Source organism: Balaenoptera acutorostrata, chromosome 3 (assembly GCF_949987535.1).
Source record: "Balaenoptera acutorostrata chromosome 3, mBalAcu1.1, whole genome shotgun sequence".
NCBI classification, from domain to species: domain Eukaryota; kingdom Metazoa; phylum Chordata; class Mammalia; order Artiodactyla; family Balaenopteridae; genus Balaenoptera; species Balaenoptera acutorostrata.
In genome coordinates, this window is record NC_080066.1 from 174,563,399 (window position 1) to 174,576,736 (window position 13,338).

Sequence of the window (13,338 nt, forward strand, 5' to 3'; positions counted from 1 at the left end):
TGTTACAAGTGACGAGTAGGAAGCCTAAAAACGTTAAGTTACAGGCTCAAGGTCACTCAACTAGTAAGGGCTAGAACTAAGCTTTGATTTCAGGGATGTTTGATGGCCAACCCCACATACTTTCAAATACTCTAAGGTACCTTTTTTTGTCAGGGAGCCAGGGTCGAGGGGAGACAAAGATATAAAGTTTTAACTACTATCCAGTCACTATAAACCCACATGCTATAAGTCAAGGCCAAGGGAGTTGGACGCTGTAGCAGATGTCAGAACAGGAAGGCGGGAAGCAGTTGTTCTGGAGTCCCTGCCACAGGCTGGATGCTGTGTGCTTCTAGTTTCCCAACACATTTGCAAATGGAAAATATTATTATGCTTTCTGGAGGAATAGACACCCTCGACACCCTCTCTCTCCATTTTTATGGGGAGGGAGAAAGAATAGCGGGGTTAAATGATCCTCCTCCAAAAAAGCTCTGCTGTGAAAGACAATGCCCCAGTCCATACTCCATCCCTTGGGGCAGGGAAGAACTCAAAAGCCCCTCTGACAACAATGCAGACCAGTTTGCAAGGGCAGGACAGACTCTGTGTTAGTGGAGAAAATGTTGTTTCCTCAATTGGGCTTTAGACTGTCATGTCCTATGGGAGAAAATGTCTGTCCTTGGGAGAAATGCCAACTTTATTGATCTGTTAATAAAAGAGCTGGCAGCTTATAGTTCTTGCCAATAAGGAAACTCAAATCAGAGAGGCCAGGTTCACCCTTGGCCATCAGACTGGAGTTCATCAGACCAATCGCAATTTTCCCCCTTCCCCAGGCTTGTAAAACTGGGCAGTGCCCACCTGGCAGCACCCACCTGGCTGAAGCCCACACCCTGCTGTAGCCCAGGGGCCAGACCAAAAGGACACTCTGAAGGAAGAGGGAGGGGGCCACGGGAGGGGAGGGCTCACCTGCGGGCAGGGGTGGAATCTACCCAAGTGGAGACTTAGGAAATGGATGCCCATGGGGTGAGGGGTTATCCCGCAGGTGGGCAGGCAGGACAAGGGGCTGGAGGGACAGTTCGCTGGGGAACCTCTCCTTGCAAAGGCCAAAGTTCCTAGGTGTTTTGTCTTACAAAACCCAAGGGGAAGTCCAAGTTCTTCCAAACCCTAACATTTGTCTCTTCTGCATCAAAATGTCCCTTCTGGGCCTTCCCTGGTGGCGCAGTGGTTACGAATCCGCCTGCCAACGCAGGGGACACGGGTTCGAGCCCTGGTCCAGGAAGATCCCACATGCCGCGGAGCAACTAAGCCCGTGCGCCACAACTACTGAGCCTGTGCTCTAGAGCCCGCAAGCCACAACTACTGAGCCCACGTGCCACAACTACTGAAACCCGCGCACCCTAGAGCCCGTGCTCCACAATAAGAGAAGCCACCGCAATGAGAAGCCTGCGCACCGCAACAAAGAGTAGCCCCTGCTCACCGCAACTAGAGAAAGCCCGCATGCAGCAATGAAGACCCAACACAGCCAAAAATAAAATAAAATAAAAAATAAAATAAAATAAATTTAAAAAAAAAGGTCCCTTCTGAAACTGACCCAACCTTCAGTAAAGAAACCTACATTGGCCTGCCTGCCTCCCTGCCTGCTGGGGGTGCTAGTTTTGTGGAAACACACCGGGTGACCTGGTTTCATTTTACCCTCTCCTAGTGCAGAAGGGGCCTGGCCAATAAGGCTAACCACACCTCTTGTCCATGTTTCATTTTTGCAAATGCTTTTCCGTTTTTGTTTTTTTTGCCGATATTATAGAGTTTTTAAAATGTAGCTCATTTTAAAAGTTTGCATTTTCTCAGTTACTTGTGAGGTCGAGGTATGGCAATTGGCCATTTGCATTTCCTTTCTGTGAATTTATCTGAGCCTTTCCCTATTTTTCCAATGAGTTGTTCCTTTTACTTATTGATTTGTGAGAGTTCTCTTTATATTCTGGAAACGAATAGTTTGCTGCATATTTTTAGTATTTTCTCACTTTGGTCCTTCTTTTTTTCCTTAATATATTGCCATTAGAAGATATACTTTTGGGCATCTCAAGATTAATCAGTCTTTTTATTTGCCTTTTGCTTTGTGTACCATCTCTAAGAAGATTGTCCCTATCTAAGGATCATAAATATATTCGCTGTGATTACCTCCTAATAATTTCATATACGGTGTTTATTTTCTAGGGTTAGGTCTCTCCAAGCCATTTGTAATTTTCTTGTGAAAAGTGGAGGAGGAGAATTTCCTCTCACCCCCACTAATCTGAAACTCTTAAATGCATCTAACCCTGCTTCTCCTTCTTACCGCAGTTATCATGGAAAGAGAATCCTTCCTCCCCTCAAGGGCAAGCCATCCACTTGGCTTCTCACCTCTATGCCTCCCTTTCTCAAGAACTTCCTTCAGTTTGTACCTTACCTGTCATCACCCCTTCCTTCCCTCTTGGATCACTTCCATCAGTACAAAGACATGGTTTAATTTCTTCCACCTTTAAAAAAAATACCCCCATCCTTTGGGGTAAGATGAAATAGTTTGCAACAGGACAGAGCTACAGCCAAGCCATAGAAAATCTGGATAAAAATAAAAATTGCATTTCCCAAAGCATCAGGGAGCTATGGGGCAACCAGGACCAGAGGAGCTAAAATTCTGGAGAAGGGGAGACGTCTCAGGTGAGCATCTGCAAACACTTTTCCCTTATGGTCATTTGATGGTTCTGGGTCCAGGCTAGAGGGTGAAATAAGGCTGGGGCACAGGGCTGGTCTAGAGTGACAAAACTGGAGGCTTGGGGGGCCACAAACATCCAGCCAGATTCCACTCGAGACAAAACAAAGCAGGACCCTATGGTTCTTACCCCCCCATGTCCTCCGTCTGCCGTTTGTCTGTAGAAAAACGTTAGTCAAAGAATAAGTTTAATCAGAGAAGTGAGAAAATGCAGAAACAAAGGAAAACAGTCAAATGAGACCAAATAATAATAGTTTAGTCATTAAGCATAGTCAAGGACTTTATTTCCTCCTCAAGGGCTACAGATAATATTCTGAGCCATATCCTGTGAGCTGTCTTATAGATACTGAAGCCACCTCCAGGTGGAAGAAGTGAACTGCATGATGACCAGACTGTAGCCATGACATAAGCTGCCACAATTCTGAGAGCTGGCCTCAGAGAAGCGGGAACAAACCGACCCTGAAACTGAAGATTAACTGTACTTAAAACAATCAAGATGATGCTGGTCAGACCACCAATGACCAATTTCAAGACGACTGTCAGAGCTGACTGTGCTGTTTCTGCATGCATCCCTCTCCCTCTGCCTATAAAAGCTCTTGCCCACTGATTGGGGGGAGGGGTAGTCAGCCTTTGGACACGAGTCCGCCCTTCCTCTCCCAGCTGCCAGCCTCTGAAATAAAGCAAACTTTCCTTTCCACCAACCTTGCCTCTTTATTGGCTTCGGAGCAGTGAGCAGCCGGACCTGAGTTTGGTAACAGAGATATGTGTTGAATTATGAGGCTGTGTGATGTAAGAGGCTGGGAAACTAAGCTGAAGACCTCTGAAAACAGACTAGAATTCTCTGGAGTCTCTTGAAAAGACAAAGGCTCACCAGGGGTTGGAGTGAGGACAACCTGGTAAGAGCTGAAAGTACGGAAGGGAGCAATGAACTGACATCAACCATCAGGCATCTGTGACTGCATTTTTCCTGAGGACGCTGGCTGATTCTGATGCCTTTGGCCAAAGGGGAGACTTGAGGGACCTCATACTTAGACCAGTGCCCTCTCCCAAAAGGCTTTTTACAAATAGAAGCAGCTCAGGGCAGGATGCTAAAGAGCAAAGCCAAAGCCCCAAAAGGCAGAACAGAATCTCCTGCAGTCTCTTTGCATCGAGACAAAGCCCTAACAGGCTCTTGACTGAGAGCCACACTATAGAAATAGGGTGAACTTGTGGGAGGTAGACTGATTCTCATTGGAACTGTAGCTGGACCTTGATTCAATTCTGTTCTTATCAGAATTAAGCTGTTCAATATCTCACTCTATCTGCCCAGCAGAGGAAACAGTTAACTCTATCTGGGGGAAGACAATACCATCTAGAACTTTTCAGGGATTTTATACCCACTATTTGGTATTCACTTAAAAATTACTCCAAAAGAAAAAACATGTAACTGAAAACCAAGAGAAAAAGCAGACTATAGAAGCAGACCCACTAGTAACCCAGAATTATCAGAAAAGGACTTTAAAATAACTGAGTAGTATGTTTAAGGATACAGAAAGAATGATGGACAAAATGGTTCAAAAGATAGAGATTATCAGAGAAGTTTCGAATCTATAAACAAAGCATCAAATGAACATTTTGGACCTGATAAATATAATGTTTACAGTTAAGAAATCAACTTATTGGTTTAAGAGCTGATTAGACACAGCAAATGACAAGATTAATAATGAACTGTAAAATAAGCCAATAGGAGACATCAAAATTGAAGCTCAGAGAGGAGAAATGTTTAAGCCTCAGATAAAGCAGAACAGGGCATAGGAGGCATGGTACACAATTTATAAGGTCTAGCAAAGTGTAATTGGAAGCACAGAAGAAGAGAGAGAGAATGAGAGGAATAACTGAAGATATAATTACTGGGAATTTCCCAAAATATCAAAAAAAAAATAGAGTTAAGTGAATTTTTGGATGTAGGGACAATATACATAAATCAGTTGCTTTTTGCTATACCAGCAGCAAACAAATATAACACAGTTTAAAATAACACCACTTAAAATAGCATCAGTCAAATACTTAAGAACAAGTTTAATGAAAATAGAGAAAAATTAAAGACAACCTAAGATATGGAGGGGAGGGACACACACTATTCTGAGATCGTAAGGTTCAGTATGGTATGATGTTAATTCTCTTCAAACAGACCTATAGATACAACACAATCCAATCAGAATCCTAGCAGGCTTTCTGGAGGAGAGAGATGGTAATAAACTGACTCTAAAATTCATATGGAATTGCAAAGGTTAGAGAATAGCTGAATTAGTCAGGGTTCTACAGTGAAATAGGACCAACAGGTCATGTGTGTATATGTACATATATGTATATAGAAAGAGATTTATTATAAGGAAATGGCTTACATGAATATGGATGTTGGCAAGTCCAGCATCTGCAGTGTGGACTGTCAGGCTGGAGACCCAGGAGAGCTAAAGGTGCACAACCTGGAGAGGCAGAACCAATGATACAGATGAAGTCCAAAGACAGTCTGCTGGAAAATTCCTTCTTGCCTGGGGAGGCCAGCCTTTTCAGTCTATTCAGGTCTTCCGCTGATTGGATGAGGCCCACCCACAATATGGAGAGCAATCTGCTCTACTCAAAGTTCACCGATTTAAATGTTACTCTTATCCCAAAACACTGTTTAAGGTGACACATAAAATTAACCATCACAATAGCCAGGCAATCTAGACGGAGAATAAAGCTAGGAGATTTATACTACAAGATATCAATACCTATTTTAAGGCTATAGTAGTTAACAATGTGCTATTGACACAAGGATTAAAAAAAAAAGAATGGAATAGAAAAGAAAGTCCAGAAACAGACCTGGACATATATGTTCCAGATTTATGACAGAAGTGATAATACAATACAGGAGAGAAAGGATAGTCTTTTTAATAAATGGTATTAAGTTAATCTGATATTAACATGGAAAAAGATACTCTAGATCTTTTCCTCACATCACACACAAAGATAAATTGCATCTAAATATAAAAAGTAAAACAATGAAACCTTTAGAAGAAAACAGACTATATCTTCAATGCCTTGGAATAGACAAAACTTCCCCAAACCCTCATTCTTCAGTTCCATGGCTGAGTCAAGTTTCTTTTATCATCCTGCCAATTTATTCTGTTGATAGTTTGAAATAAGCAGAGCTGGAACTTGGATGTTTTTGCCTGTAATACTACCTGAACCATCTCCATCCAGTCCATTTCTAGGAATCACTGATTACTGAGTCACTCTTTTGTTTTATCATTAGTTCGAACGTTTATCAAGTGTGTACTTAGGCCATTTCCTTTCCCAAACACTGTCATTGCTCCTGATCAACTTGGTCAAAATCAACTGGCTGGATTGGCATTTTGAGATCCTTGCAATGAAACATCAACATCCACCTACCCACACATACCACTATCATATTCTTATCCTTCATCTTACGAGCCTGCATCCTCAGCACCGGCTAATCCTCATTATTCTCTGACCTCCAAATACATCCTGAATGTCCCCTCTCCATGTCTTTATCCATGCTGGTGAACAACCCCATCTGTGCCATGCTATTTCCAGGCTATCTGCCTCCAGTGTCCTGCCTGCCTTGGCCAATTTGGGCTCAGTACATGGGAGGAGATGAGCAGAATATGCAGAGATCTTGGTGACCAAGACCCAGCCTTCCAAGTCCTGCTCAGTGCCCATCTGTGGTCTAGAATCATCCCCTTAGGCTGAGTGCCCCAGCACCAGGACACCTGGACTTAAGGTTTGTGAAGGGCGCCCTCCGCTGGAGGAGGATAGCATTGGGTCCAGGCATGACTACACTGTCTTTTTTTTTTTTTTTTAACATCTTTATTGGAGTATAATTGCTTTACAATGGTGTGTTAGTTTCTGCTTTATAACAAAGTGAATCAGTTATACATATACATATGTTCCCATATCTCTTCCCTCTTGCATCTCCCTCCCTCCCACCCTCCCTATCCCACCCCTCTAGGTGGTCACAAAGCACCGAGCTGATCTCCCTGTGCTATGCGGCTGCTTCCCACTAGCTATCTATTTTACGTTTGGTAGTGTATATATGTCCATGCCACTCTCTCACTTTGTCACAGCTTACCCTTCCCCCTCCCCATATCTTCAAGCACAGCAAAGGAAACCATAAACAAGACCAAAAGACAACCCTCAGAATGGGAGAAAATATTTGCAAATGAAGCAACTGACAAAGGATTAATCTCCAAAATTTACAAGCAGCTCATGCAGCTCAAAAACAAAAAAACAAACAACCCAATCCAAAAATGGGCAGAAGACCTAAATAGACATTTCTCCAAAGAAGATATACAGATGACCCACAGACACATGAAAGAATGCTCAACATCATTAATCATTAGAGAAATGCAAATCAAAACTACAATGAGATATCATCTCACACCGGTCAGAATGGCCATCATCAAAAAATCTAGAAACAATAAATGCTGGAGAGGGTGTGGAGAAAAGGGAACACTCTTGCACTGTTGGTGGGAATGTAAATTGATACAGCCACTATGGAGAACAGTATGGAGGTTCCTTAAAAAACTGAAAATAGAACTACCATATGACCCAGCAATCCCACTACTGGGCATATACTCTGAGAAAATCATAATTCAAAAAGAATCATGTACCACAATGTTCATTGCAGCTCTATTTACAATAGCCAGGACATGGAAGCAACCTAAGTGTCCATCGACAGATGAATGGATAAAGAAGATGTGGCACATATATACAATGGAATATTACTCAGCCATAAAAAGAAACGAAATTGAGTTATTGGTAGTGAGGTGGATGGACCTAGAGTGTGCTACAGAGTGAAGTAAGTCAGAAAAGGAAAAACAAATACCATATGCTAACACATATATATGGAATCTAAGAAAAAAAAAAAAAGGTCATGAAGAACCTAGGGGTAAGATGGGAATAAAGACACAGACCTACTGGAGACTACACTGTCTTTACCAGGCTCTGCCCAGAGCTATCCTGGAGAGATCAAAGGGCTTCCCAAAGACTTTGGTGATACCCACCCTGGAGAGTGAATCCTTCAAATTGCAGGTACCAAAGATGGACACTTGGCCAGGAAACATGGCTGTATCTCAGACATGATATGGACAAAGGCCAGCTGAAGGACAAGGGCCCAAATTTCTGTTCTCATCACCGGCCAGTGGTCTTCCTTCAGTGCAGGTCCAAGGGGCCCAGGCTGGAGCACATGGCATGAGAAGGGTGATCAGTGAAGCACTTCTGTTCATTTTCAGGGACGTGAGGTGGGGATGACAGTCTCCAGCTCACGGAGTTGTTGGGAGACATACATGAGATAACACATGTACAGTACCTTATGTGGCATAGATGCTGGGCACGTATTACCCAGTTCTGCCCTCACCCCGCGAACAGCCACATACTTGCTCATCTTGGAGTGAGGTTGAGAACACTCATACATATGTGCGATATGGAGTGATAGAGACGAATACTAGTTGCATTAGTGTTACACGGGAGGACTGATGGATTTTGCTCAGGAAGGGGACAAGTCTGGGAGCATAGCCATTGCCTGGCATTTTTCGAGTACTCACTATGTGCCAAGCATTTCTCTTTATACACCATCCCATTTCATCCTCATAGTAACCCAGTGGGCTTGGTGCTTATAGCGGACAGGCTCTGGGGAACCCCATTGAGCCCTGACTCCTGATATCCACATCCTTGTATAATCAGTCACCCTCTCTGAGTGTGGGCAGGACCTGCTACTAACCAATAGACTATGGTAACAGACGTATGTGATTCCATGTATGTGATCGTGTTACTCAAGGCCGTCATGCCCCTTGTCTCCTAGGGCCACTCCAATCCCACGACAGAAGGAAAAACACCAGGGAAGGAGGTGGAATTGCTGTGAAAGGAGGCTCAGGCCCCCCCAGAAGCTGCACAGTGAGCTCCTCGGAGGCAGGCACCCTATGTGCCACTCACACCAGCCTTCCCAGAGGAGCAGTGTCAATTCATTGCTCAGTCTCAGACGAATAAGAAGAATCACACTTGCGGTTTTCAACAAGAAAATGACCATATTCACGTTGCATTCATCAGAAGCCCAGGGTGCTGACCACGTGGGCCTGCCTCTTGTGTCTGTGGCCTCCTGGCAAAGCAGAGCTAATAAGATGACCAGGCCAGGTGGGTGCTCTGGACCCCATGGTCACGGATAGGGTGTGCAAGATGGCCACACACCCTCCCTCCTGTGGCCTGGTTTCCCTCACACTTTATACCATCCCGTGTGCAAATGCCCCTGGGGCACTGGCTCATTTTCTGAGGAGAGGGAGTCTGATTTGCCCAGGAGGTTCCTTGGCCAGCTATCTCCAGGGGCAAGAATCCACTGAGCTCACTGCCCCAGGGGTTCGCAAATGGGGTCCTGCTGAAGGGATGGCCGCGGGGTGGGGGAAGATCAGGGCAGTCCCTGCCAGCTCAGAATCTGGAGTTCGGAGGTTTGCATAAGGCCTGGCAAGAGCAGAGGATGCCAGGGACCGGCTGAGGAGGAATCAGCGGAAGCAGGGGAGTGTTGATCTTAAGGAACCAAACTGCCCCTGCGCAGAGGCCTGGGGTGGCTTTGTACCTGGGGAGCTTCTTATCCGCCGGCCCTTGAGGCTCCTGACTCCAGTCCCTGCACCTCCAGGCAGGTGGGCCCCGTTCCTCCGACTCCTGCTCTGTGGCCCCACCCCTGCCTGCCCCCAGAGGCAGGGGGCTCCTCCCCGCTCTGGCTCTGCCCCTTATTCTCCCCCCTCGCACCCTCACACCTGGGCTCGCTGGTCCCTGCAGACCCTGCCAAGGCTCACTGGCCCCGCCCCCAGGATCACCGGCCCCACCCCACTCGGGAGCCAGTCCACTTAAGGAGGCTGAACACCTGGGAGGTTCCACGTGTGCCTCGAGTCCTGCCCTGGGCACAGCCTTGCAATGGAAGCAGAAGCTTCTCCGCCCCTTGGGTCGCCCCCATGCTGCCTGTGGTTCCAGAGGCCTGGCATCTACGAGGATGAGGAGGGAAGGACCTGGGTGACTGTGGCCTTGCGGATGAGTCCCTCCCACAGAGCTTGGGGCAGGGGCTCCCCTGGCAGCACAGTGAGTCGTGGGGCATGAGGGGAGGCAGCGGAAGGGTGGTACATGGACTTTAGCCCGTGGGGGCCCTGCATATTATGCAATGAGGATGCAGTTCTAGCAGGCGCTGGAAAAGTCGGCCTGTGTGGGTTTGAGCGTGCTGACCAGGAGCCCCTGCCTGGAGGGGCCACAGGCAGAGCTTATCTACAGGAGATGATGCAGTCCTCCGTGGGGAGGCCGAGAGAGAGGTAGCTCAGGGCCTAATCTTGCCCCTAGTGCATGCTGAAAAGGCTTCACACATCTGGCGGCTATTCAGGTGGGCTCTGCAGGATGAGTAGGAGTTCTCCAGGATCAGAAAGGAGACAGGACAAGCACAAGCAAAAGCATTGCAACCTAGAGCAGCAGATGGGCCAACAGTATAAAATTTACCTTGGCTTCAGGCTCCTCATCTGCAAAATGGGAATAATCTACCGCTGTGGAGGTCACAGACACAGCTCTCCATCTGAATAGCCTGGGCGAGCATTTGAGAGGTAACACATTTTAGAATCCCACGTTGGAAACTGATTCAGGAGCCTTGGGTGGAGTCTAAGACCGTTTATGTTTTAAAAGCTCCCCAGGTGATAAGGATGATCACTCAGATTGGAAACAGCTGCCCTAAACTAGGGGTTTGGATCACAGCCCATGTTTGAGGGATAAAATATAAATACTTCAGGGTAATATGGTAAATACTTATCCAGGTATTAAATAAACAATTCACGGTCATTTTAAACAATATAACACATTTCCTAGGAATCTTCAAATAGGTAATCCAGAAAATTTTTGGTTGAGAACACTGAGTCTTTTCCACCCAATAAAGCAGGCAGAAAATTCTGGACAAAATAGTTCAGTAAGTTTTTTAAAAGCATACAAAAGTGTTCAATGGGAAAAGAATGGATTCTTCAAATAACTTAGCCGTGAGTGGGGGAGGGGAACCTGGAGCCTGAGCATTGCTTTCCCAATTTAAAATGGTTATTTCTTAATAGTAGATCTGGGTTTTCACATGCAGTCTTAGGATGGGAGATGGCTTTCTGAGCATGATCGAATGCAAGGATCAGCAAACTTTCTGTAAAGAGTCTGATAGTAAAAATTTTCAGCTTTGCAGATGGTGAAGACTCCATAGCAACTACTCAACTCTGCCCTCGTAGCACAAATGCAGCCAAAGACAGCACATAAAGGAAGAAGTGTTTGTTTATTTGCAATAAAGCTTTATTTACAAAAGCAGGTGGTGGGCCAGACTGGGTCCATACTTTGCTGACGCCTGATCTAAAGCCAGAATCCAAAGGGAAAGAGATTTCGCCACATAATTTAAAATATCCCTCTTGCAAAACCAGCTCATAAAGTTAGGACAACAAACTGAGAAAAATAACTTGCAACATGTATGACTGATAAAGGGCTAGATTCTTAACGCGGAAAAATGTTCAGCACAAAGACAAATACTCTGATAGAAAACTCTGTAAAGAACTTTCCATTTAGTTGCAAAACACATGGAGCTTTGGTTACAGTCGTCTGGTGACTTTCCCTCATTTTTATACCTTTCTGGATTGGCTGATTTTTTTTTTTCTTTTAATGTTCACAGCAAGTAGTGATAGCCATGATCAAAACTACAAAATATTTTTAAGGGAAAACCCGTCACTCCCAGATCCTGAGGTCTATGGATATCTTATTTTTATTTATTTATTTTTTTAGATATCTTATTTTTAAAAAGAGAAATTTTTAAACTTTGGAAGTGGCCAAGACAGAGGGTCAAGAGAGTGATCTGTGTAGGCCCAATGTTGCGGACAGGCTGGAAACAGAGGCTAACTTTTCAGGGTGTGGTGGGGTGAGCGGGGTGCAGGTCAGTGGGAGGATGGTACAGAGGAGGCCTGGAGAGAACTAGTCCAAGGAAAACCCCCAAGTGATGGTGCCAAGGCTCTGGGTGTGGGATTCTAAAAGCATGCCCATCGACCTCTGGTCTGGGCAGCCCACCGGCTGGGCCGGGGGATCCAGGACCCTGGTTGTGTGTGTGCAGCTCAACCATCCCTGACGTGCCTCCTCCTCTCTGGTCCCTTCAGCATGAAATCAGCATCACAGTCCACATGTGGCAGATGCCCGTGCACCCCCAGACGCCCAGGTTCCCCAGCCACCTGCTCGTGTTCGGGCTGCCCCTCAAATGGGAGCTCTACCCCGGGCGAAGGTACCAAGCAACGGATTCGAGACTCTGGGAAATAGTGGACCATGGCCAGGCAAGTGCATGGTGGCCCAGGTGAGGGGGATGGGCATTAAGTAGTGACTGTAGGTGTGCAAAGTGGGGCAAAGGATGGGAGGGATCCCTTCCCCGGGCCCCTGAATCCACACACCCGGGTTCCCATCTGCTTCATTTGGGGCTCTGATCACTGCTCCCCGCTTCTGCAGATCAACTCCATGGAGCAGCTGATCCTAAAACGTCTGCCAAGTGGGAGCTGCTGACGGGGCTGGTATGTCAGGCCTGGAGCCTCTCAATGTGGACGGCGGACACTAGCCAGGAGCACGCTCCTCTTTACAGGAAGGCAACGCTGGTCACCTTGCCCTCAGGCTGTTCCCTGAGTTTTTCTTACATAGCCACCCGTTTACTCCCCCTCCCAACCCCAGTGGATGTGATTTCCACCATGGACAGACCCCTAGTATGTTCACAAAACACTGAATAATGGTCATCATTTAATTCTCAAAAGAATTCTCTGAGGTGTGCATATTAACATCCCATGTTACAGATGAGCAAACAGGCTCTGAGAGCCGGAATGATTTCCCTGAAACCACAGAGCCTGGAAATAGCCGTGATCAAGCTTGGATCCAGTGAACGTGGATCTCTAGGTCCAACCACGGCACTGGGCCACCACAAGTCCAGTCAATGGCAGTGGCCTTCAGGGACCCTCCGTCGACCCACAGAGCCTTCTTCCCGAGACCGGCAGCAGCTCGAACTGCATCGAGGGCCTGGAGTGGGGCTTGCCCTCCTACCCCTGGTCCTGCTCTGACGGGCCGCCCGCCCGGCTCCTCTGGGTTCCCTGTCACCTTGTGTCTCCGCCCAGGCCCTGCTGGCCCTGTGATCTTTAGGAGGATCTTTATGCACTTGCTTTTTGGTTTGCACACCTACCGGGACCTCCTTGGGGGGGGCAGAGGCAGTGGGCCCCCTGTCCACTCTGCATTTCCCATTTCCCTCCGTCTGCGCTCAGGGTGACCTGCCGTGGCTTCTCTTCCCCCTTTGTGTCCCTCATGCCGATCTTCCAAGTGCCACTCCCCCAAACACCTCCCGTCCATGCCCACCAGACCCAGTGCCCAGCCAGAGCCCCAGGCCTCCAGGGCAGCCTAAAATTGGAAACTTGCCCTCGGCTCTGCTCGGCCTCAGGCAGGCAGTGGCTTGAAGAGCGCCAGGTCTGGACTTGAGACTCAGATGCGCCCTGGATGTCACTTCTGCTGACACTCTGGCCGGGAGTAGATCAAGTGCTGGGCAGGCTGTCAGCTCCTGCGCCTCAGTTAGCCCATCT

General features: G+C 46.8%; 1 protein-coding gene across 1 annotated transcript; it reads left to right on the plus strand.

The window, feature by feature from the left end:
* Positions 1 to 9,664: 9,664 nt before the first annotated feature.
* On the plus strand, positions 9,665 to 12,286 carry TCL1B (TCL1 family AKT coactivator B). Its single transcript, XM_007178937.2, has 3 exons — positions 9,665 to 9,826; positions 11,893 to 12,063; positions 12,233 to 12,286. The coding sequence occupies exons 1-3, from the start codon at positions 9,665 to 9,667 to the stop codon at positions 12,284 to 12,286; spliced, it is 387 nt and encodes a 128-aa protein (XP_007178999.2).
* The last annotated feature ends 1,052 nt before the right edge of the window (positions 12,287 to 13,338 follow it).

Bases quoted from the DNA above. Each gene is read 5' to 3' on its own strand.
- TCL1B (XM_007178937.2), top strand. From the start codon at position 9,665: ATGGAAGCAGAAGCTTCTCCGCCCCTTGGGTCGCCCCCATGCTGCCTG. The intron at 9,827-11,892 runs GTGAGTCGTGGG...TGGTCCCTTCAG, and splicing joins GGGGCTCCCCTGGCAGCACA to CATGAAATCAGCATCACAGT. The intron at 12,064-12,232 runs GCAAGTGCATGG...CCGCTTCTGCAG, and splicing joins AAATAGTGGACCATGGCCAG to ATCAACTCCATGGAGCAGCT.